At 45.2% G+C, this 24,732-nt stretch overlaps 9 protein-coding genes across 9 annotated transcripts; 6 read left to right on the top strand and 3 right to left on the bottom strand. All coding sequences in view use genetic code 12, as the record gives it.

Annotated features, from left to right (window-relative positions):
• Window positions 1-1,593: 1,593 nt before the first annotated feature.
• Window positions 1,594-2,610, top strand: LODBEIA_P09500 (uncharacterized protein; the record flags this gene model as incomplete). Its single annotated transcript, XM_066976927.1, has 1 exon — window positions 1,594-2,610. The coding sequence occupies one exon, from the start codon at window positions 1,594-1,596 to the stop codon at window positions 2,608-2,610; it is 1,017 nt and encodes a 338-aa protein (XP_066827888.1).
• Window positions 2,611-2,730: 120 nt separating this feature from the next.
• LODBEIA_P09490 (uncharacterized protein) lies at window positions 2,731-4,902 on the bottom strand (the record flags this gene model as incomplete). The annotated part of the gene is made up of 1 exon (XM_066976925.1): window positions 2,731-4,902. The coding sequence occupies one exon, from the start codon at window positions 4,900-4,902 to the stop codon at window positions 2,731-2,733; it is 2,172 nt and encodes a 723-aa protein (XP_066827887.1).
• Window positions 4,903-5,816: 914 nt separating this feature from the next.
• On the top strand, window positions 5,817-6,317 carry LODBEIA_P09480 (uncharacterized protein; the record flags this gene model as incomplete). Its single annotated transcript, XM_066976924.1, has 1 exon — window positions 5,817-6,317. The coding sequence occupies one exon, from the start codon at window positions 5,817-5,819 to the stop codon at window positions 6,315-6,317; it is 501 nt and encodes a 166-aa protein (XP_066827886.1).
• A 1,867-nt stretch (window positions 6,318-8,184) lies between these two features.
• Window positions 8,185-9,843, top strand: LODBEIA_P09470 (uncharacterized protein; the record flags this gene model as incomplete). The annotated part of the gene is made up of 1 exon (XM_066976923.1): window positions 8,185-9,843. One exon carries the CDS (start codon window positions 8,185-8,187, stop codon window positions 9,841-9,843), a length of 1,659 nt encoding a protein of 552 aa, XP_066827885.1.
• A 210-nt stretch (window positions 9,844-10,053) lies between these two features.
• Window positions 10,054-13,689, bottom strand: LODBEIA_P09460 (uncharacterized protein; the record flags this gene model as incomplete). The annotated part of the gene is made up of 1 exon (XM_066976922.1): window positions 10,054-13,689. The coding sequence occupies one exon, from the start codon at window positions 13,687-13,689 to the stop codon at window positions 10,054-10,056; it is 3,636 nt and encodes a 1,211-aa protein (XP_066827884.1).
• A 1,816-nt stretch (window positions 13,690-15,505) lies between these two features.
• Window positions 15,506-16,981, bottom strand: LODBEIA_P09450 (uncharacterized protein; the record flags this gene model as incomplete). Its single annotated transcript, XM_066976921.1, has 1 exon — window positions 15,506-16,981. The coding sequence occupies one exon, from the start codon at window positions 16,979-16,981 to the stop codon at window positions 15,506-15,508; it is 1,476 nt and encodes a 491-aa protein (XP_066827883.1).
• Window positions 16,982-17,996: 1,015 nt separating this feature from the next.
• On the top strand, window positions 17,997-19,763 carry LODBEIA_P09440 (uncharacterized protein; the record flags this gene model as incomplete). Its single annotated transcript, XM_066976920.1, has 1 exon — window positions 17,997-19,763. The coding sequence occupies one exon, from the start codon at window positions 17,997-17,999 to the stop codon at window positions 19,761-19,763; it is 1,767 nt and encodes a 588-aa protein (XP_066827882.1).
• Window positions 19,764-20,183: 420 nt separating this feature from the next.
• On the top strand, window positions 20,184-21,962 carry LODBEIA_P09430 (uncharacterized protein; the record flags this gene model as incomplete). The annotated part of the gene is made up of 1 exon (XM_066976919.1): window positions 20,184-21,962. The coding sequence occupies one exon, from the start codon at window positions 20,184-20,186 to the stop codon at window positions 21,960-21,962; it is 1,779 nt and encodes a 592-aa protein (XP_066827881.1).
• Window positions 21,963-22,468: 506 nt separating this feature from the next.
• On the top strand, window positions 22,469-24,694 carry LODBEIA_P09420 (uncharacterized protein; the record flags this gene model as incomplete). Its single annotated transcript, XM_066976918.1, has 1 exon — window positions 22,469-24,694. One exon carries the CDS (start codon window positions 22,469-22,471, stop codon window positions 24,692-24,694), a length of 2,226 nt encoding a protein of 741 aa, XP_066827880.1.
• Between the last annotated feature and the right edge of the window lie 38 nt (window positions 24,695-24,732).

Below are 24,732 nucleotides of genomic sequence, written 5' to 3'. Positions count from 1 at the left end.
CATCCTCATCGAGAGAGCGATGGCGGATGGGAGATTGCACGACACGCCTTGAGAGATAGTGAGACGTAGGCAATTAAATTTCTGAGACATGAACACCCAATCTTTTAGTTTTGGTTTTGCCATGTGTCAAGCCACGTGATAATTCGAGCTGGACTATAGTGCCAGCTTGCCTTGCCTCTGCTTGTAGAAACAAAAATTTGCCGGGCGTTTTGCATTACCCACCGGCTTTGAGGCTGTGTTCTAACTCATTGCTCTCTTTTTTTACATTTGGCATCTGACTCGTCATTCTCAATCGATGGCCCAATACACTCTATATCGTATGGCTCCCACTCAATTCTCGTTACGAGCCCAGCCCAATCTTTTTAACCCTAGTCACAGCATCATCTATCCCCCCCCCAAACAATCGACTAAAAAAAATGTAAATTGTAAGCCACGAATCTGTCAGGGCGCATCGCCCGTATCTCGTGATCTAAATCCTGCAGAGTTTAGAATAAAAAAAAAAAATGGACCGCGAATTTCACTCTCATCCACGGCTCGCTCTTGCCTCGCTTCTGTCACCACGGCCATCAACCGCGGAAACCACGAGGAAACCACAAGAAAACTACGAGGAAACCACGAGGAAACCACAAGGAAACCACAAGGAAACCACGAGACTTTTTTTGCAAACAGGGGGCACCTTGTCGCAGCAGAAATTGTCCAAGTTGTAGTAGATACTCCGACGCAAATCAAGAAAATAACAGTGTGTCTTTTGCTTTTTCCAGACGTGAGAAAATAAAGGGATGTAATTAAAATTTTACGGTTCCTGTCAAACACGAGGTGTCCACCACCACCCAGACTTCCCAGACTCGATGGATCCAAAACATGGTGGTAGCAGGTGAGTAGATTTTTCTGCACTTGTCGCGAGCCACACGTTTCAAGTTTCAATTTTCAAGATTCCAGGCTTCCAGGCTTCAAGATTCCAGCTTCCAAATTGCTATTCGGTTGCAATCGTCTACGGCTCTTGATTTCTTTTGCTTTCTTTTGTTTCCTATAGATGCCCTCGATGTCCTCGGGCTACATGGAGGCAGCTGCGCATGCGCAGTGGTTGAAGCTACACACGCTGACACCACGCCGACTGGCTTGAAAGTATTTTCCGGCGCCATGATGCTGGCCCTCCAATCATCCAATCTCGCATGTAATTTTCCAGCTTTACTCTGCATACATTGAGTGGGTAAGGGAGTGCAGGGAACGGCACTATTGCTGAAGCTATCCACAATTACATGCATCCACTTGTCTTTTCAAGTCCAAGTAAGATAAGAGAGTTGGCACGAGTTCTCGTGCTGGCTTCATGAACCGGCATCCCCGCTTTCAAGTTGCGCCGCTTCACCACTGCTTGCCTTGGCTTAATCTTTCAATCCATATTGTCAAGAAAATCACCCACGTCCTGAACACGCGGTTCACACTTCACACGTCGCGCCACGCCTCTAAGAAATAAAACAAAATACATCGCGCATCAGAAAGCGCAACTAGGCTTTTCGACCGTACTGCTTCTTCATGCTTCCACGATAAAAAAAAAAATTCAACGACATCTAGAAAAAGCTCCCTAACCAAGTTATGCCAAATAGCCAAGTACTAACCGAGCTGCTCCGCAAACTCAAAATCGCATCGTTGAACGATATCGCCACCTTGATCGGGGCGCCGATTCCAGCACCTACAAAAACCGCCCGCATCCAAGGCTTATCATCTCAGTTCCACTTCTACCAGCAACAATACGCTCCGCTCGCGAAACTCAACACTCTAGCACTCGACTTGGGGATCAAGAATTTTTCCTATTGCAAGAGCTCAAGCAGTGGTCACGCGTGGCCCGTGCACATTACCAAATGGGACAAGTTCAGCCTACACGAAAGATACAACGCCACCAACACCAACAATAATGGACCATTGTATCAGCCGTTGCTCCATCCGGATTCAATGGTGGACAAGTACAGACTCTTCAGCCATCTAACGTCACGTCTCGTAAGCGACATCAAACCGGAAATAGCCAATGTGCGAGTCATGGAAGTCCAGCGCACGCGCTCGAATCTCAACTCGGCGACCTTGCCGTCAATTCTCCAGGTGCACGATTTGGAAATGTTGCTCATTGGCAGGATCTACCCCGAATTGGTGATACCTGTAACATCACATCGCATGATGAATTTCTGGCTCTACAAGTATATCGCGCCCGAGGTGGCTCCGCTGATGAAGAGGAATACCAAGATTGTGCGGCGCGAGTTGGCGTTTGCGTGGTTTGGGACGTTGTACCGCTTCGCACCTTCGTTCCTCGCAGATCTTGGCGTTAATAATGAAGATAATGACAAAAGTGGTGGGGTTTTAAACAAGAGGACCTTGCTCGGATTGATGAAATTGGACTCGAGCGACAAGACGGACGACTTGGTGGATTCGCTCCTTTACAATCTCTACATCAATGCCCAATTCATGAATTTGGCGTCGTTTACGCGCATATTTGAGCAAGGTGGTACGAGCGACGATATCTTGCTGCTCATTGACGAGAAAACTCGTTTTCACCGTGATTTGATCCGGCCGGTTATGGATAAGTTTGGATTTGTCTACAAGGAAGATAAGAAAAAGTGAACAAATGAAATGATACACCACGGACGTTTCTCAAGAGTATTTCGAATGGATATTACACTATACCTCCCAAGAAGGAGAAACGGAAAATTCAAAAAATAAAAAAAAAAAATTTTTGCATGTTTAAATTATGTTTTGCGTTTCCTTGGGGATTGCAATCCGTTGCTGACGACGCGACGACATGGGCGACAATCTTGCTTCTCCATCGCCCGTGTCATGTTCCTCTGCTCCGCTTTGCTCCTGGTCGGTGATTTCAAAAATCATCTCCTCGTGGCCTTCGTCATTCACGGCACGGTCAATTGACTCAAACGATTTGTTGTCGTGGATGGGGAGTTTGAGATCTTTCACTTCGATTGACTTTGAAGAGTCTGTCCCCCTTCGAGGCTCAGCCTTTTGTGCGTCGTCCCGATCACCAACTTCATCCTCATCATCCTCATCATCCTCATCGTCCTCGTCTTCATCATCTTCTTCTTCATCATCTTCATCCTCATCGTCTCCCTCGTTTTCCGCAGTTTCATCCTCCTCCTCCTCCTCCACCACCAAATCCTCCTCGGCCTCGTCAAGCTTCTTCCTCTCGGCTTTAATAGCGAGAATCCGTCTCCTTAAAATATCAACTACATCGGTCCACTCTCTCATCCCGCCCATGCCAATATCGCCACACACGAGAATCTTCTCCACGGGCTTCAACACATCAATCCCAAACTCGGGCGAGCTGATGCAGGCCAATTGTTTCGCCGTTATCGGGTGGGTATACATAAACGTATTCATCGCCGGCGCAACCACGAGCGGTTTTTTAACCTGTTGCGCAGTAGTGGGCGACCACGACCGAATGATTGAAGTTAACAAATTATCAGCAATCCCATTCGATATCTTGGCGAGAGTATTTGCCGACAACGGCGCAACCAACATGATATCCGCCCACTTCCGCAACTCATTATGGAGAATCAACTTGTCGTAGGGGTTCTTGGGTTTCTTGTTCACGGCCAAGTTCTGCGACGAGGCCGTGGTGCTCGTGGTGGTTACGGCGTATGCCTCGCTGTAATTAGTCCACTCGTCCTCATCTCGCCAGATCTTGACATCCGCGTTGATTTTGGCTCCACGTAGAAAATGGCCTGCGGCTTTGGTCAAGATGAGTTGGATCGACACTTTTGAACCAAAAATTTGGAATAGCTTGTCAATTATCAACGGAACCTTGATGGTTGCGACTGACCCCGTGCACGCCAACAAAATGTGGAATTTGCCATCATCTTCCTTTGAAAGATATTCTTGAAATGGCACGGGCGGGCCCACGGGCGATGACACAATTGTCTTGTTTGATCTCTTGATCGAACCTCTTCTCGAAGAACTGGTACTGCCACCAGGGGGCACGCCAATCGTTATGGGAACAACGGGAGTGATGACATTGCTAGCGGCACTCTGAGGCGAGAAAATCGAGCCCGTGCTGGGAATTCTCTCGTACGGTGGAGGACTTTGTGAATTGAATCTTCTTGAGTTTGTGTCAAAGCTAGCACCTCGGCTCAACACCGTGGGACTTGTAAACGAGGCATCCTTTGTAGCAGCTTCGCTAGCAGGCGAGACCAAGCCACTGTTGACGTTTAGTTTCGACATTGAAGACGACGACGAAGCAGTCATGAACAAGACATTTTCATTAGTGTTGGGGGTGGTTTTTCTCTTTATCGAAGATTGTCTAGATGGGATAGTGGAGGAAGGCTGTTGAATCGGCGTTTGAGAAGGCACCGGTTGCGGAAGCAACGGCTCCGGCACCTGTGCCTGTGCCTGTGCCTGGGCTTGGGCGTGGGCGTGGGCGTGGGGTTGGAGCTGCGTGTCGAGATGCTGAGGAATACTGGTTGTTGAAGGATGCGAAGAAATGGTGAATCTTCGAAGTCGTTCCTGCGAGTCGACATCACTAAAGGAAACACTTGGGTTTCTAGTGGGGATGTTTGGGCGCGAGGCAGGGTCTGGTATCAGCTGCTGCGATGGCTGCATCGCGGAAACCAGAGGTCTTGGCCCGCTGTTGTTGAGGATCTTTGGAGGTGCATCTGCCCCGCCACCGGTTGTGAAGGAAGGCCGGAAAGATGGGGTTCTCTTGGGCTGTATGGGTGGGTGTTGCACCGGTGTCGCATCCGGAGGCTGCTGTGGCAATTGAGCAAAATCAGAACCGTTTTTCTGCATGGGCGAAGCAACTGCTGCTTGCGCTGGATGAGCGGATCGAGGTGGTTTCTCTGCCTGAGTGCTTTGACTGTCTTGAGGACTCCGAGTGACGGGATCAGGAGTTGATGATGAGCCGTGTTCCATCGTGTAGGTCAATCAAAAAAAAAAAAAAAACAAAAACCAGCAATGAACTTTAAATAAGAAAAAGGAAAAGAATAGACTAGCGAGTTTCCAAAGTAGTTGAGCTTGAGATCAGAATTGATGGCCAGGAGCTACTGTGTCCGAGAAGACAACACTGGGGTGTTTGGATTAAATCGGAGGGTGGGATGTTGTTTTGCCTTTGCTTTTGCTGGAGGTTTTCCCAATCTAAACTTGACCCGAAATGATATCACCAACAAGTTGCGGTAATTTCAGTTTCACCTCCAGTACGAAGTTTTTTTCCTCTTCCCGTCGAGAGAGGGCAGCTTGCGCCTTGCGTTGAGAAAATTTAGTGGTCTCTATACGCCCTACGTTTTACGTTTCACATTCACTTGCTGGGCTAAGGGGTAATTTAGTAAGCCATTTGCAGACTGAAAAGAAAAGCAAGATGATGTCGGTGCTACAGAGTAAGTATCATCTTCAAATTGAGCTCTCCAGTGGGCTCGGATGGTGCTGGTCTTTTTTTCTTTTTTGCACATGGATTTCTCCTCCAGAGCCTCCGATTTTTTCACCTCGATCCCCGGCATGACACCAGGGGCAATCATTTAGCAAAGATCCTAAGCCTCCATCGTCTTCTTTTCTCTTTTCTTGTACTTCAAAAGCTAGCCCTTTTTCCCTTGCACAGTGGGTTTTCCCACTGTGTGTCTTCAACAGCAATTGGAACGATGGGTGGAAACGATGAGCCGCACCCGGCAGTTTTTGCCGTTTTAGGAACCAACGATATGCGTGAGTTTTTTTTTCTTTTTCTTTCAATCTTGACACCAAAACATTTCAACGTGTCACACACACACATTAACACCAGGGATACCACACACACACCGCAATTGCCACCATTTAGAGAGCAAGTAAGTGAAAGAACAATGAAACTCCGCCAGCAGCTAGCTCAACTCTTGACCCTTGCATATGTGTTTGCCGGGGCGTTCATGTTATGGAAGTCGCTTTCGGTGATTGCAAATCTGCATTCACCCATAGTCGTTGTTCTTTCGGGGTCGATGGAGCCCGCGTTCCAAAGAGGCGATATATTGTTTCTATGGAATAGGGACGAGAGGCAGAAGGTCGGCGACATTGTCGTTTACGAGATCGAAGGCAAGAGCATCCCCATTGTGCACCGCGTCTTGAGAGACCACCATAATCTGCACAAACAGCTACTTTTGACTAAAGGGGACAACAACGCTGTTGACGATTTGTCCTTGTATGCGAAGAAGCAGAGCTATCTCAATCGGAAGGAAGATTTGGTTGGCACTGTCAAGGGCTATTTGCCGTTTATTGGGTACATTACCATTTTGATTAGTGAGAATGTCTACTTTAAGTTTGGGCTCTTGGGGTTGTTGGGTTTATCGTCCTTGATGAGCAATGAATAGAAATGCAAGTACAAATCAAAGCTTGTGAAGAAAGTGCTTTGGGATTTTTTCGACTATTTGAAGGAGAAAAGCGGGAAATTTCGGCCTAAAATCTCTAGTCCACGAGGGACAACGTCCCGGGTTTTTGCTCTATTGCTGAGTTTCTCACTCGTCTGATCTCACGCGAGATGACTCTTGCACATAGATAACTCTATTTACCTATGGTGTCGACAGAATTGGTTTTGGGTGTTTATTTTTTGATCTTTAGGTAATTCCAAGTAACCCAAAAGAACCTGAAGCTGAGTTGCACGTGAAACGGAGAAACTCTGACGGGTGAGACACTTGGTATCTCGCTCTAGCACTCTTGCGAGGACTCTTTGATTTGTCCGATGAAGATGTCTTCTGTTTGGAATAGCCAAGTGTAGGTCGACTATTGCTCAATTTGTTGTTAAAGTGAGTTTGTTCTGAGGACGTGGGATGGAAAGTCTGTCTCTTTCGTTTTTTTCGCAACCACGTAGGTATAGTTCCAATACTGGAATGGCAATATTTATTCTAAACACCAAGGTCTTTTCCGTTCAGCCATATCGCAACTCACCAGTATATCCATGACCCATGTTCATCCGTTAGACGAAAAAGTTGGCTCCTGTCTTTAATTTCAAGTGTTCATTCATCATTTTATGTAACTTTAATAGAGCTCGGAAAGATTGTTTATGCGGTTACCGAGCAAAACAAGTGAAAATGTGAGAAATGCGAAAACGCAAAAAAAAAGCAAAATAGCGAGCTGATTCTAATAATTGTACCTTTAAGTAAAACCTTCAAGAGACCTACCCAGGGTATGTTGAGGTTTCAGCAAATGAAAATGGCAGATTCCGTCTTAATCCACAAATGGTGAACCAGAGTCGTTGGAAAAGTGGGTTGCTACCACATGCTCCATAGATAAGGCAACCCGACACAAAGCGGACCCCCTCCCCACATTTCGTTTCTTATCAGTACGAGAGCCACTGTTCCGATGTTCATCGACAGCGCATCAGCAAGCTCAACCAGGATACACAATTTTGATCCCTTACACCTGCTTCTTGTTCCCTCCAAGTTGAGAAAAATAGCAGCTGAAAAGACAGAGAAAAAAGAGGGGACCAGGAAGCGTCCGTGGCTAAAGTTGCCGAGACTGGTCCAGATGGAATATCGCTCATCGGCACTAAAAAACCACGAAAACCCCCCTCAAAGCAAAAAAAAAAAAGCAAATAAGGACAGAGCTCTCTCGGAAACAATTTGCATGTGGCTCATGTGAGTCTACGTGTGAGAAGAAGGGGGGAGGGTAACGATGACGTCGCGTGACTGGCGTCCAGGTTGACCTACAGAACATGCGAAAAGTACCATCTTCAGACTCACTTTCGAAAGCTTTCAACTCCAGGGCAGGACTATACACATACAGCAATACTCGTGGCTTACTCAAACGGTTCGAAGCGGAAGCAATCTCGACCATTTGGACCACAGCAAGCTTAACAAGTTATGCAAGAAAACAAATAAAGATTGCCGCCGACTGCAAGTGTGACTGCTTCCCGTTTCTGTAGTCTCTCTCTTTCGTGTATAATTAGTCGGGTTAATATAATCTCATCGCATCTTATCACATGTATGCATCCCGTGCATGCCCACATATACATGTACATGTAAAGATGTGTACATCTCTACCAGTAGGATGAGCTATCACGAGATGGGGAATGAGAAGCCCAACAGTTGCTCCTCACATCTCACACCATTTCTTATCAAAACGCCGCTATACCTCACGCTACTTTTTTTTTTTCTTTTTTTATAAAACACAACTTATCGTCAACCACCACCCACCGCCCCACTGGCTTCGACCCTCGACCCTCGACGACGCATCGGGAAAATGTACGACCTAAACCTACTCCAGAGCTTCCCCGACGAGATCATCTACAACATCCTAGATCAAGAATTCCTTTCCTTGCGCGACGTTTCCAATTTCCTCTTCAACTCCAACACACACCACATTGCGCAACGGATCTTGAATGAGCGATGTCTAGCTCACATCTGCGTGGGCAAGCGGCGAAATTACGAAAGCGTCATTACGTCATCCCACGATAACGAAGTCAAGCGTGGCCCCCACTATTGGCACATCTACTATAACTTTGTCGATGCCCATCTGTTTCGCGCCTGGCTAAGTGACCATCATCGCTTGATCAACTTCACCATCCAGATATTCATTGACCAGTTCCAGCTTCACGAGTTGCAATGTTTGAACTTGCTCCAGAATAAGAACTTGAAAGTCTATTTGAACTGGGAAGATGACGACTTGAACACGGTGCTGAAGTTCACGCTGATCATCTGGCCTAGTCTCGCGCACATTTTCGATTTCGAGCACAATGTGGTTAAAGTGGTGTTGGAATATGAAAATATCATTGACTCGCCCATGGTCTTCCAATTGGACCAATTGCGCGCGTTCGAGTGGAGATACTACTACTCGACGGGGCAACGCATCGAGTTAATGGACCACAGCCATAGCGTAGAGAAGATCTTCATCAACAGTATGAATCGCATGTCGCTCGATGTGGTGTTTGCTCATTCCTTTCCGAACTTGACGGAGTTTATCGTCAAGAGCCCCTTGGAACACCCGCGAGATACGTGTCGCGCGCTAGCCGATTGCCCACATTTAAAGACTTTGATGTTGCATAGTTGTTATTTTGGGGACGTTGCCGGCTTCCTCGAGAGCGTGGCCCCGCATGGCTTGCTCAATTTGAAGAATTTGGAGTTGTGCAATAACAAGTTGGGACATATCCGGAATATTGACTTTGCCTCGTGTTTCCCTTCCTTGTGCAATCTAACTATCAAGTTTGAAAACGGCAGTCTGAGCAACAGATTCGAGTTCCGCGATGTTGTCCTACCGAGCCAGCTCAAGACGTTGAATTTGCAGTCAAAGAGGTTGCATAGTTTCAAAGTAAACAATTGCAATATGCTGCTATCCAAGTTGGACTTGTCGTATAATCACCCGACAAGCTTCCATTTTGAGAATTTCCAAAATATCAAGGAATTGAACTTGTCTTACAATAGGTCCATCTTGTCGTCAATCTACAGATTCAACTTGTTTGAAATTACCAATTTCATCTTTTTCAGAGTCGAAGAACTCCATTTACAAGGCTGCAATATCAATAATGAAGACCTTGAGGCACTTGAAGCTAAATATCAATCCAACCCAATTACTTCATCTTCATCTTCATCTTCATCTTCAACTTCAACTTCAAATCTACCATTTTCAAATTTGAGGAAACTCAACTTGTCAAACAATAAACTCACAAACCTCCGTTGCTTCAACTCTGGTCTCTACCAGAATATGAAAATGTTGGAATACGTTGACTTGTCATTTAACGCGTTTTATTATTTGAATAATGCCAATTTCCCACTTTCGTGCGATAAATTTGAAAGGTTGTTAAGCGTTAATTTGACTGGCAATTCACGATTGACTTCAGTGAGGTTAACTGGTATATTTCCGAGATTGGAGACCTTGTACACCCCGGTCAAGCAAAATTACTAACCCCCTGAAACACCCTTCCTCCTATTTAGGTTCTAGTTGCTCGTTCATAAAGTGTTCATTAAATATTTTTGGTCTATTTATACAGTTAAAATCGTTACAATGGTTTTTTTTTCAGTTCATAATACATAAAGCAAGACACTCCTTCGTTATCTTCATTTTTTTTCTTTTTCTTTTTCTTTTTCCTGCTTTTATTACAGCTCCTTCATAACATCAGTCTTCTGTTGGCTTGACACCCAGGAAATACGAACTCTTTTGAGAATTTATCGAATGCGGCGTCACCACAACCTCTTTCAACAAGACGGGATACTTTTCACTAATAATTTTCTTCAAATTGGCCCTCTTGATTGGCTTGGCCAAGAACCCGTCCATTCCTGCATTCTTGCACTCTCGGATGTTGGAATCATCAGCAAACGCAGTGAGTGCAATAATCGGTTTAGTGTACTTCAAGTTTTGCCGTAATATCTTAACTGCAGTTATACCATCCATAATCGGCATTTGAACATCCATAAACACCAAATCAAATGCATCCTTGGGCTGGCTAGATGAGAGAGAGTCTCGAATCAACTCCACCGCGTCGGCACCATTGGCAGCCATAACCACGTTGGTGAATCCTTCGAGCTTCAACATCCGCTTGATAACCTCCTGGTTCACTTCATTATCTTCAGCCACGAGGATTTTCAAGTTGCAAATGTCGTCCATGAGCGAACTTGTGGAAGGACTCGATATCGACAAGCCGGTAAGATGTGCGCTTTTATCCGGTGTACGCGTCGCGGTTCCAGTCGAGCCTTTAGAAAATACTTGCGGGTCTTCAAGCTTGAGTCTCGAGGTAGATTTGGTGGCGTTATTGGCAAATGAAGAGTTTGCATTGAGGTAGATATTTGTGCCTGCTGCGTCGTCGGAACCTGGCAGGTCATTTGACAGCGGCCCCTGCCCATTTCCAGCACTAGCACCAGCACTAGCACCAATATCTTTGTCCAGTGAGTCGGCGTTCATTTCATCTGCAAATACAACCCTGCGGTTGAATTTCGAATCTGGGTTAAACTCATCCTGACACATGTTGGCCCATTCATTGCTGGGGATATTAATCTCTGCCGTCTGTTTCAAAGGCAAACACAATGTAAAAGTCGACCCTTGACCAATTGTTGATTTCAAGGTCAATGATCCGTGCATCATCTTGGCAAGCTGGCGACAAATACTAAGGCCCAATCCCGTGCCCCCGTAGCTCCGACTCAAAGTTTGGTCACCCTGCACAAAAGGCTCAAACACTCTTTCCTGCAACGCTGGCTCGATCCCTGGTCCAGTATCGCTCACCAGAATCTCCAACACCCATGTTCTAGGTTCTCGCAATGTTGTGCCAGGATACGACTTGTCTCCGCTAGCATAGATCAGATCATTCGACTCAAAACGGTCCTTTTTATCAAACGTCGGATACAGTTTGAAATCTTGTTCCTTGGGCATGATATAGTGACGCTGCTCGACACGCGCGTCGATTTCTGTCTTTTCATCAGTGGGAGTCAAGGAGTCATCGCTAGTTGAAGATGTATTTTTGGAATCTGACGATTCATAATGAGTCGCGCTGCTATCATCTGCATTTCGAGTAGATAAACTAAGAGTTTTCTTGTGTCTGGTGTGAAACTGCTGTTCAAATATGACATTCTCGTATTGAGCAGTTGACAAAGTGACAATACTAATGTTGTCGTTGTCGTTGTTGTCACCATCGAGATCAACGGCATTATTGTTGTCATTGTTGTTGTCATTATTGTTGTTGTCAATGACATTTTTTTCCAAGATTGGATCGAGGGACTCCTGAGTCCTCCTTCGCTTGGCAACTTCAGTACTTAGTCTCACAGACCCCAAAGACGGGCTTATTGTAGACGGAGGCGGCGGTAAGTTTGGGTTATTCTTGACATAAACTTTTTCAAAATTGCAGCTCTCGGATCTTTCGTGGTCATACTCCCCCAACAATCTAAACGTCACGTCAATATGGCCGTCAACGGGAGTAAACTTTAACGAGTTTGAAACCAAATTCATCACAATTTGAATAATTCTATTTGAATCGCCAAACAAAACCAACCTCCTCAAAGCATTTGGTTTGACCAACATTTTGAAATTGACGCGATGATCATGGGCATTTTTATGGAAAATGGATCTAATTTGATAAACAATCTCCATTATGAGAAACTCGGATTTTTCCAACTTGGACCGGTTCAAAGTGTTTTTCGAATAGGTCAACAACTCTGTTAAAATGTGAAGAAGTAATTCTCCCGACCTCAGGATAAGTGAAAGCGAGTCGTGCACTCTATTTGGATCCTTCTCAGCCATAGCGATGGAAGTCATTCCAAGAATACCATTCAACGGAGTCCGTAATTCGTGGGAGATGTTTGCAATAAACACAGTCTTTGCCTCATTAGCAGCCTCTGCTTCGATTTTGGAAGCCTCCAACTCCCTTGTCCTCAATTTGACTCTATCCTCCAAGTGGGTATACTGTTTATCCAACTCATCAGTCATGATATTGAACGCCTCGGACAATTCCGTCAACTCATCCTTGAATATCCGCTTTGATAGCCGGATGCTGTTAGGAAGTCGGATCCCAGTTGAATAGGAGCCGCCAGACTTGGCCGACGAAACACTACCTCTAGTTTCTAATTTCTCATGTGATCCACTCGACGACACGTCGCTGCCCTTGTGAAAAAACTCTCTTTGTTTCTTGGTCCCTGTTATGGCCTCCGTTGATTCTTTTAGTTTTCTTATGGGCCGTATAAACCACACAGCAAGTGGGAAAGTTATCAAACACATGAAAACACCAATTCCAATAACAACGCCAACAATAATCTTCTTGAGCCGCTCAATTGGTTCATTGAATATCTCTTTACGTTGCACCGCTACAATGACCCATAATAAATTGTTTAGGTAGATACGCGTAAAGCCAATGGCAACGTTTTCACCAGTGATTGCCTTGACATTGGTTGAAGTTCCTGAATTCGATTGTATGGCAGTACTTATCGCGCTCGACGCATTGATATTGTAGTTGGTGCCCGGCACGAGAACCGAAGCCGTTGAAGGAAACACTGCTTGGAATCCAATGGCGCCTTCATCCCTGCCATCCAGTTCATTTTCGACCGGATTCCCGCTTCCTGGTGCGTATAAAGGCTTCACGGCAACGGTTCCGTAATCTTCCGTGGAGGCATTAAGAGCATTTTGCACGGTCGAAGCACTTGCAATGATTGATAAATAGCCGGCAACATAAGGCCGGTCAATGAGAATTGAAGAGTTGGAGTAAACAGGTAACGTTACTCCCATAAAGTAATGACTAAAAGCATCGGAGGAGTCGTTGGCAATGGGTCCCGTGAAGTAAAATTCTGAACTTGCTGTGTTTAGCAACGCTTGAGGTATTGAGGCATTTGGCTGCAAAGGATATAGTGCGTTACTTGCAAATTGCGAAACAACAGTTGCATTATTGTAAGACGAGGCCATCACTTGTAGTTCGAGATTATACAATCTCACAGAAGCAAAAGTCTCCGTCGAGGACATAAACTGCTCCAATGTATCTTGAGCATTGACAAACACCTCTCTCGAGTTATTACCCGCACGGTATTGTGAAAGTGGTGTTGTGATGGAATCAATAGAGGCCAAAGTTCCCACTTGGTAAGCAACAAACGCCACAGCTTGCTGCACCTGGGTTGTCTTTAGCTGGGATATAACGTATAAACGCTCGGATCGCAAATCGGTCAAGTTTTCACTGAAATAAAGTCCGGTGACTATCCCCAAGATCAATAATGAAAATAAAGAAGCAAAGCAAACCAATACAATCAACTGCGGTCGAATACCGATTTTCAAACGTCTCATGGTTGCGAAAAAAATATATAAAAAAACGGGAAAACAGGACCCAACTCAAGCTGCTTGAATAGTAAATACGGCAGATATAGCACAATGGATGTATTGTTTGTGTTGGCTTATTATGAGGGGCAGTAGTAGTGTTGATATTAGCATGTAAATGTTATAGCTGTTTGAACAGGATATGCTGGTGGTGATCAATTTCTAAGGAAATCAACAAGTTCAAGACCAAAAAAAAAGAAAAAGAAAAAAATAAAACTAAATAATAAAAGGTGTGAATGTATAATCACCAGTACTTGTGGAAAAGGCTGAAAGATCAAGTACGAAAAAAAAAAAAAACAGAACAGAAAGATGGTGATGGTTGAAGGGGTAGCCGGTTGTTATCTATAAAGCTGCTGTGTTTGGTTATGACGTAGTTGACGTCTGGTTGTTATTGTTGTGTGGTTGCTAGTAGCCGGAGCCGTAGCCGTTAGTCGATGTGTTAGTAAATGTTGTGGTTTGATGTGGATGAACCTGTCCGGCCCTGTCCTCTCTCTCTCTCTCTTACCACTTGCTTCTCACGTTTCACCGCCACTAGCTAGAAGATGGAATGACGGCACACCAAGAAAGAGGTTCGCATGAGAAGAAGAAGAAGAAGAAGAAGAGGAAATGGTTGTCAAATTGTGTTGTAAAAAATCAAAAAGTAGAGACTTGACTCTAGTGCACACTAATCTCAATTAGGGAGTGTGGGCCCGCGCAGATGCTGCTAAAAAATGACAGCTTTCAAATTGATCGTCTCCCTTGATAGACAGGTGGCAATGTATGGTGGGCAATGTGTCGCGGGCAATGTCGTAAAAAAAAAATAGGGCATGCCGACAGTCTTGATTTGGCGAACGGAGACACTGAGCCGTCTGCTGCCGTGCTGCTACTGTAATGGTACTGTGCTGCTGCTACAGTATTCAAACAGTGAAAGGAGAAATGGGGGGAAGCAACAGCAGCTTCATTTTCAATCTGATCCTCAATTTAAACAGAGGAGAAGGGGGGGGGGTCTACTCTACATTTTGCTGAGTGATGATGATGGATGGCGACGATGAAGGGAGGGGAACAGGCTGGTCCCCACCCCCCTTTAAATTTTACGCAACTTTGCATTGACACTTTTCTCCAAGTATTGTCCACTCGGCATTCGATCCCCAGCATACGGCAATCGCAAGAAGGAACAGTGGAACCCTCACCCCTTCCACCCTTCTTCTTCATGTGGAAACTACTTTTCTAGAATAAAAGGCTTCGAGTGGAGCAAAGACGTGACATGTAACCGTGCTTTCAGCTCTACACCTGCGCGTCTTCCAAACAGCTGATATTTCAGCTCATATTTTATTGACGGGATTTACGAAAGCTGCAAAACAATTGCAAATATTAGGGGGAAGGGGGGGGGAAGGAGGAGGTAGAAATTCGACTCAAATCTCCAACGGGCACACGGTAAAGACGAAGCAGATGCATCTACGGTGATTGCTACAAACTTGATGCGACATCTATCTATTCGCACAGCAATTTTTTTTTTTTACAAGATGCGATGCAATCTACTGCGGAAGCAGGACTACTCATAGACTATGTATATTTTCTGACCAAGTTCAAACATTGCAGCTGGTTCTACTTCTTTTTTCTTTTCAAGCTGGTGGGGGTAATGGCAGCCCAGGCAACCATAATTAGAAACACTTGTTGGGCGGTATTTGATGTCAAGAAAGGCCCATAAACTTGCAATGTAGGAATTAACACAACTAACCAAATAAAATGCATTATCCTCTATAAATTTAAATGCAGTAGATTAGGATCTAGAGCAGGCCCTCACCTTTCACACTTTGATGTTGAGCTTGAATCCGACTATAGCGACGCGGCTACAGCACCAGAAAAATGTCCCACAGAAGGCCAACACACCAACAAAGATCATAAAGTGGGTATATTGCGTCTTTGTCCCGTCTCTGATGATAGCTGCAGCAATTGGCACGCCAAATAGGTTAGCTAACGCCAAAAGACTATTAAGTATGCCGTATTTTGTCCCCATCTCGTTCACAGGGGTGATTTGCGATAAGCAAGCAGGTAAGAGACTGAGAATCGAACCCGAGCAGTAGCCACCCAAGACGGCAAATGCCCACAAGGCTCCATGGCTTTTGGGGCCAAATGGGAGCAATAGCACCAATATAGTCAACGTGTACCCAATAAGCATAAGAATGTTGACGTTGAACCTGCCGTAGACATCACTAATGAACCCAGGGATAAACCTGCCCAAGATGCCTACAGCATTCCAAACAGTCAATAGCAAGTACGATGTGGATTCCGAGACACCCTGGGCAATAGAATAGCTGGCAAAATACGTCACTAGCAAAACCAAAGACAACTCGGCAAAGAAACTGCCCAAGATGACATAAACGTATTTGAAATCCTTAATTTTGAATACTTTGGTCAAGCGCGGTTTTATCACGTGACTTTTAGCCTTACCCTCTGTGACACCACCACCAGATTTCTTCAGGGTGAACCGCTCCTTGACCAACAACGTCGAAACAACCATACAAGCTAGACAAATAAACGCCAATACTCGAACAGCCCAAACATACCCGACTTGCACATAAAGCGACCGCAACATCAATGGGAAAACCAATCCTCCAACAGATCCACCACAAGTGGCCAACCCCGTAGTCAAGCCTCGTTTCTTGTGAAACCAATGACTAATCACACCTACCAAGGGCGTCATCCCCAACCCGTTGCCGATACCCATGCCAATAAAACTCAATATAAAGTGCCAAATACTGGTACTACTGGCAGCACCCATTAGTCCGGCAAACATAAACAAGGTTGAAGCAATTAGTAACCACTTTGGCCCATACTTGTCGAAAATGGGACCAGTAGCCAAGCCACCGGCATAGGCTATGGATAAAAATATTCCAAAGATCCAACTGATGTTGACTTCCAGCAATTTCACCAATTGGTTCCTACTGATGTACGTTTGCAAAGCACCTATACTGTTTATCATGCCTAGATTAACGATGAGTCCAAGAAATGAGCCCAACGTTACTGAATATGCTCGTATGCCTCCATCGGGATACGACTCTTCCTCGTTGCCGTCATTTTCGTTTCCATTGTCGTTGTTGTTCGCTAGTGTGGTGGAATTGGATCTTGAATCAGACCTCGTGCCGCTGACGCTTTCTGGTGTTACCGATGAGTGATGATGTGTTGAGAAGGTCTGCGATTTGGTGCGTGAATAAACATAATTTTCTAGTTCAACGTCGTCTTGTGCTCCCACCGGTGATGATCTTGTGGCTGTTCGTGACATGATGTACTCTCAATTATTTAGCAGCGGCAGATTGAACTGACAGCTGGGTTGAGAAAATCCCTTTTTTTTTTTTTTTTTTTTTTCAACGAGATTGGAGAAGGAATGGAAAACCTGGCCAAAGGTGGTTTTCTTTTTATATATAATCAAGACGATTCATTTTACAATCACGCGGGATTTTGAAAAAGCGCAAATTTTAGATTTTGACGTATTTGATCGTTTCGTTATCGCGAAGCCGGAGCGGGGATTAACGTCCGTTGCTCGCGACTGCCCCCAAACAGAATTTTGCCGAAACCCCAGTTCTACCGAATTTTTTACGGGGTAAATGCTATTCAACTTTTCAAGTCACTGCCGGAACTTATTCTCCGGTTGATTCAAAGAAATGCAATGCGTGTGTGCACGCTTGAGAAGTCATATTCGTATCTGCTATAATTGAAGTGCTGTTGGTTTTACGTCACGTGCGAGTGATTCTACCCCCACATCACCAACAGATATCTAAGGATCCACAGTAGATATCAACGTCTGTTAAGCGCTTACGTAATGGATTGCTCAACCCCCCCCCCCCCTCGTATCTTGATTTTCAAGATCTGCTCCTTTGCTTTGGAGCCGTGTGAGATAGTGCCAATATGAGCGGAAAGGAAAGGCGGTTTCAAACCTTGTTGTTTATTCCCTTAGAAGCGCAGGAATCAGTAGCAGTATATATGTGGGTGTGTGCTGGAGGAAGAGAATTACGGCGGGCGGAAGCGGAAATCTTCGGATATAATACCCGAAGAAGACAAAAGACGGAAATTGTTTTCGGTGATAACTATAAAAAGATTTTGGCACTTGAACTTTTGCTTTTACATGGTGGAGCCGTACGCAAGGCTTCTGGAGAGATATCAGAGATTTGCAGCCACACACATACCAAATTGCTATTTTTTTCCGTTTTTCTTTTATAAATTGAAATCGACTTCCACAGTGGGTATTGGCAAAGTAATCCCGATTTCTTATTAGGGGGTAATTGGCATTGGTGTTGGAAATGGAGGTTGCTGCTCTTAATCTTGAGACTGAAGAGTTATTAGAGCCATCAGCTCAGATCTACCGCGCCATCACCGAAGCAGCAAATGAAGGAGTTGTGGCCGATTTGAGTTCGGAAGAAGACGAAGAGACTACTTTCTTGAGACAGGACTTGGAACACTACAAGAGATTGCCGTTTTTGAAAAGACCCTCGATATGGCAGATTGTGTTTATTTGCGCTGCGATTACAACCTTCTTGTCGGCTGCGGAACCTTTTAGACAACAAATCATGTTCCAATTGGCATGCAACAGTGTTGAGATCCGACACCGTTGCGACCCGGCGCTTACTCAACTCTTGATCAGTGACTACAATCAGTACGCCATGGTTGGCATGACGCTTATCTCATTATTTGGCGTGTCCATCTTTGGCTACTCCGACATTGTTGGCAGGAAACCGTTTTTGGTGGTGACGCTTGCCATGTTCACCATCAGTCGAATGTTGGAGCTATACTTGATGACGCATTTCGATACGTTTCAATTCATCCCGTTGGTCTTGGCATCTTATGTGTCTGCCTTATCTGGTGGCTACCTCATCATTGGCTCAATTATGGACTCCTACATAAGTGACATTTGTCTTGCTCAAGACCGAACGCAAGCTTTGGCCTTGGGCGCATCGGGAAGCTACATTGGTCAATCGATTGGCCCCGTGTTGGGCGCCTACTTGGGCAGAATTGCAAAATCATTCGATCCAAACACGGGTCTCCCCGCGGGAGAAGTTCACCTTTCTTCGAAACTTACAGAGTCGTCCAAGATTGCCGAGAGTGACTATTTCTTGCTCAAGATTGAAGTCGTGGTGTTTCTTTTGACTACACTCTACCTGCTTTTCCTTCTTCCCGAGTCTAGAAGTGTTAAAGTTAGAGCAAAATCAAGGCTGATGTCGCAAAGTTTATCAATCAGCCAAGCTCGCGCGCAACTTCTCGTGGCTCAATCATCTACGCAACCTACTTTGGCTTCTAGAGCCCAAAGCATGATGCAAATGGCGTTGAAAATATTCGAGCCGTTGAAAGTGTTGCTTGTTCCCAAGGAAGTCACCAGCGCATCTAGCCGCCATCGGATATTCCGCTTGAGATATATGGTGATTATTTTAACTACAACAACCGTCACTTACCAAACCTTGATCCTTTCGCTCGGCCAGGTGTTGTTGCAGTATGGAGTTTTCAAGTTTGAATGGGGCTCAAGCGAGATTTCAATATTGCTCACGGTTACGGCAGTGACCAAGTGTTTTGCGTTGGTCGTTGTGCTTCCATTTTACCAAAACACGGTGCTTCAAATCTGGCTCGGATTCAAAGTGTTAAAGACCCAAATGGACTTGGTTGACTTGATTACGATGATCACCAGCTTGCTAATGGATTTCGCCATCTTTGTGTTGCTTTATTTTGCAAAGTCTTCAAGGGACATGTTTGTATTGTGTGGGTTCCTTTGCCTTGGTGGGTTCTTAGGTCCAGTTTCCATCTCGACCATCTTGAAAACCGTGACCAAGATAGGACCATTGTTTGCAGCAAACGCCTTGTTGTTGAATATCGTCAGCATTGTGTCACCGATTGCCATTCTTGGTGTCTACAAAGGCTTGGTGAGCCATGACCGCGTCAGTGAGATCTTCTTGGTCTATGCCGCAGCTATGCCCATTTCCATTGCCGCAATCTATTCATGCAAATTCGTGTTGGGATTGAACCGTGGCACCACCGATGAGAGCTTAAAGAGGAGAGAGCTGGCTCTTTCCGAGAATTGATACTACTTTCATTCTTGTTTAGAAATATATACATATAGATTAGAATAACAACCTTGTCTACGCAGGGGCCTCCTCTTCTCTAGGTTCCAAACCACATATGCTCAAAAGACTCTAGAGTTAGGCTAGTACTTATTGAACGCTCATGGACCTGCTCACATAAACTCTGGTGTACTCGACATATTCAGTGGCCAACTGGCTCCACTATTCAACACTCAGAACGGTTTTTTTTTTTATTTCCACCGGTCACAGCCTATTCAACCTGAATTTCCACTTGAGCAACTAAATACAGAACGGACCCCCACATTAACCGCTCCACAGTGAAAAAAAGCAAAAGATGGCTCTTGAACTTGTCCTTAATTTATGTTTTAAAAAAATGCAAAGACCATCTCACACTTTTCCAACTTTTCAGTCGTTGCTGTGATGTCGATGAACGAAAATGACCATTTGTTAAGCAATCATGAAACCTCAGACGAGTCCCACGCTAACCATGCTTCGGCCGAGAATGGCACGCGCGAGCAAGATACCAGCTCAATAAACTCAGAGACAATGTTGGAGAGACAAGTCGAGGCAAACAAGAAGAAACCATGGCTCGTGAGGCCGAGTGTATACGGGGTCATTTTCGTGGTTGGGGTATTGACGATGAGCATTTCGATGACTGACCCCACGCGTCAAATCGTCTTGTTTAAGCTCGCTGCAAATACCGTCACGGAGGAGCGCGAGGCAGCAGCGCTGGCGTCCAACTTGGTGTTATCCTCCTCAAGAGATGAAGATGCAGCTGTGCAGAGTTTAGTTGCTACGTACAACCAATTCCTTCTTGTTGGCTTGACTGTGATATCTTTGCCCATGACGGCGAAATATGGAGAGCTCTCGAATATTTATGGAAGAAAACCATTCTTTACCGCGTTGGTGGTGACCTCGTTGGTGTCGCGTGTATTGCAATATTACTTATACCAGTTTGATACGTTGCATTTCAAATCGTTGCTACTTGCCAACTACGTCCAGTCGCTAACTGGTGGCACGAATATTATCTCGGCGTTGGCTAATTCCTACGTGAGTGACATCACGCTTCCTTCAAAGAGGACATTTGCATTTGGTCTTGCTAGCTCGGCGACGTTTGTTGGACAGTCTTTTGGTCCGCCCTTGGGGACGCTTTTGACTGATTTTGCTAAACGAACCTCAAGTGGGGAGCAAATGTTGGAAAAACTCCAGCACATAACGTATAGCGAATGGTTTATTTTGAGAAGCGAGGTCTTTATTCAAGTTTTGTTGTTGATTTACATTGTGACCATCTTTTCGGAATCTCGCAACGAGGAAGCCAGAGAAAAGGCCGAGGAGGCCATATTTGAGGACCATCAACTGCTGAACAATAACAACAGCAGCACCGTTTTCGAAGGAGTTAAATCAAAAAAAGCAGTGGTTGCACTTCGGGAGATTCTTCTGTTTTTTGACATTTTCAAGCCTTTGCGGTTGTTGACCTATCCGTACTCCGTGGCGAGGGCAAGCTCTAAACACCGCTATGTGCAGCTACGGTATGCGGTGACTGGACTACTTGCAGTCTCAGTTCTATACCAGGGCTTGATTTTCGCCTTGAACAACTTGGTCATGCAGTATGGCATTTTCAAGTTTAGCTGGACTGCCGATGACCTCGCATACTTGCTCACAATCATCTCCGTGTCACGAGCATTTTCGCTAATTGTGCTATTGCCCTTTTTGGAAAAGACGGTGATGAAGAAAATCTTTAAATTGCGAGCTTTAAACCTTCAGTTTGATATGATCGAGTACTTGCTATTGATCATCTGTTTGGGGATTGGATTTGTTCTGTTTGTCGCATTCTATGTGGTAAAATCAACGCGAGCCTTTTTCACTGCCGTTGCATTTTTCTCAATCGATGCAATCATTGGTCCCACGATGGACAGCACGTTGTTGAAATTCTACCCCAGCTCCAAAAGCGCGCTGTTGTTCTCAGCCAATATTTTACTACTCAACTTGGTTTGCATTGTCACTTCGCCGGGAATTTTGGGCATCTACAAGGCGGCATTAAGCTTCGGCGACGCTGCGTCGCCGTTCTTGTTGTACGCACTCGCGATGATCTTGTTTATGATGGCCGTGTATGCTTGCAAGAGGGCGTTAAACCTTACCAGCTCGACGACAGACCAAAAACTAAGACAAACGGGCCAACAAAGTGACCAGGAAAGCTGATGCGTGGAGACTGCCAATCTCGTGAGGAATTATGTTTCCAACCAAAATCGGTTACTGCTTTGATTCCATAACGAGGAAGCTAATACACGCGATTCTTTAAACAGTCTTTAAGCTGTGATTGTTTTACTTAGTTCCGACTTCTCTGATACAAAAACCCTCGTAGTTGATCAAATACAAAGAAACAAACTCCCATCGTGCATTCCCTATCCTCCCCACAGAGTATATAGCCATGGAAATTTCATTTCGTGCGTTCCTCGATTCAGGGCGCGCTTCCAGATGTCAGCATCACCACAATTGACCTTTACACGTTTCATATGATACCCTTCTCAAACTCTTCTTCGTACTCAATAGAACTACTCAACTCAACTCAACCCAACTCAACAGTTTGCCCCCTGCAATAACCATTCATCTACTGACTACGGTATTCAAATCTCAACTTTTTCCTCCTTTTTTTTTTTTTTTGTTTTCGGTTTTTCGTTTTCTAGTGTTTTATTGTTCTTATATAAATGAACAATTCGGGAGAAAATCCTCAAGAGGCGAACTTCAGGTCACGAATATTTAGGCACTTTGTCGACATCCATAGACTTCAGAGCCACTTCAACCACTTGGTCAACAACACCGAGGAGTCGTCTCGGTCGAACGTCGATTTACAACGTATACCGTCCCAATTACGAAACCTATCTCGCGAGTTGTCAGGAACAGAAAACAGAGAGGCGTATTTGTTAGAGTCGACAGATGAGGAAAACCAAAGTTATGAAGGTGACCCCGAGTTTGTCTATTATTCAGAGGGAGACGCCAACCAATCACGCAACGATGACATGAGCATTGAAGACGAGTTTCAAATGAGAGAGCGTACGCTTCTCAGGTCTGCCGCTGCTGCTCAAAACACAAGTGCTGCCGCTGCCGCTGCTGCTGCCGCCGCCACTGCTGCCGCCGCCAACTCGGCGGTTGCCAATGTGGTTGCTCCTTTGCAAACAGGGATTCCCTTGCGGCGGCAGAACGCCATTCGGATCCGTAGCATTTTGAATAACGACGAAGAGACCGAGGAGCAGACAGGTAATCCCTCCAACAACAACAATAAACTTGTGAAGGATCTACTTGAGTCTGAGGCACTGCAGTTGCAGAAGGAAATCGACGCGCTTTTACAGGATCTCAAACATGCTGGACGTTTCAAAGACAAGTCGCAGCTTTTTGATCGCAGCTTTAGCAGTGTGTCTCGTACTTCGTCCACCTTCTTTCCGTGCTTTGCCGAGCTCACTCAGATCGCCGACGGCGTTGGTGCCGATGTGGACGGCATGATGGACACGGCGTTGCGGAATAAATACACTAGACGACCACTGAAAAAGGGCAACCTGCCTTCTTCTTCTTCTTCTTTTTCCCATCTGTCACTACCACCGCCGCCTCCACCTGTCAACTCAAAACGACGCGCAAGCAATGCCATCGAGCATGAGTCCAAAAAACAAAAATTGGCAACTTCCAGCAACCCTTCAACAGATGCGTATGTGCACGACGCGAGGTGTTTCAACAATCCTTATTCTGAACTGGATATGGATGCTATTGCAACAGGCGGCTCGAATATCAATTTCCGGGCAGGTTCCTCGTACGTTTTACATATCGACGGCTTAAAGAGCAATGCTAGCCAGTGCGAAGACCACGAAAAGTACCTTCTTCAATTTAGCGAGGTGGGATCTGAAATTGCAGGCGAGTTCAAAATCATGATGAATGGTGGTAAAGTTGACGGGGTCATCCCAAAACTATATCGCTTTGCTGACTTCATCTGCGGAATGTCAAATCCGAGGTATATGGCCAAGCACAAGCAACTAAACCGCAAACTCAATTTTTTGGAAGTGCTTATGAAGAACTCCAAGCTAGATCATCTTGACCCTCGTGTTTGCTTTTTAAGCGTGCCCTTTTCAGGCGGCAACATTGATTTCAAGACTAGAGATATCCGGTTCCAAGACCATGAGAAGGGGAAAAACTCGCTGTCGAGAGTCAATACAAGTAGAGTCAATCTTCAGTTACTGGAGTGGATGAAGATCAATCCGTTTTTCCAGTTTAAAAAGGTATTCTTTTGCCATTTTTTGGCAAGCTTGAATGAGGACTTGAAAGGTTTTTCAAATACCCAGGTTAAGAGAGCGCGCAAAAGCGAAGCCTTGCATTTGACGCGGGAGTTCAAAGCCAATCTTCTCGAGTTGACAAAGGACTTTGATTTCGGCCAGGACTCCAAAATTTTTCAAACTACGGGAATCTCGGGCCGTTTCGGCAGCAAACACTCAGAGTTGTTCCTTGATGATTGGGAACGCAACTTGTCGCACAAGTTGGTGCAATCGTTAACAAGGGAAGACCATTCCACGATATTCAACATTCAACTAAACTATTCCCTTTTCACCCTAGAGGTGGACGTATCTGCGTTTGCTGACTCGTTTATCCGTTTCATTCTTACCCATACCAGTCAAGAATCTCGAATCATGTTTGAAAGAGAAATTGAGCTGCTATCGCGAGATGAATCAGACGACGAAGAAAAAGTGAGGGCCACTTTGATTTGTTCCATCACCAAAAACTCGGGCAAGTTGGAGATCCACAACACTTTTCCCGCCATCTACGGGAAACACGCTCTTTCGATGCGCTCTCGCAGTGCTAGAATGGACGAGTGCCCTTTTAAGACCAGGAAAACACAGGGTAAAATGACAGGCAGAGTCACGAGGCAGTGGCCCGTATGTGAATCAATTTAGCTATTTACACACATCCACATACATTTCATCCCATCCAT

This window comes from Lodderomyces beijingensis (genome assembly GCF_963989305.1).
Source record: "Lodderomyces beijingensis strain CBS 14171 genome assembly, chromosome: 1".
NCBI classification, from domain to species: domain Eukaryota; kingdom Fungi; phylum Ascomycota; class Pichiomycetes; order Serinales; family Debaryomycetaceae; genus Lodderomyces; species Lodderomyces beijingensis.
This window is presented reverse-complemented; position numbering and strand designations above follow the sequence as displayed.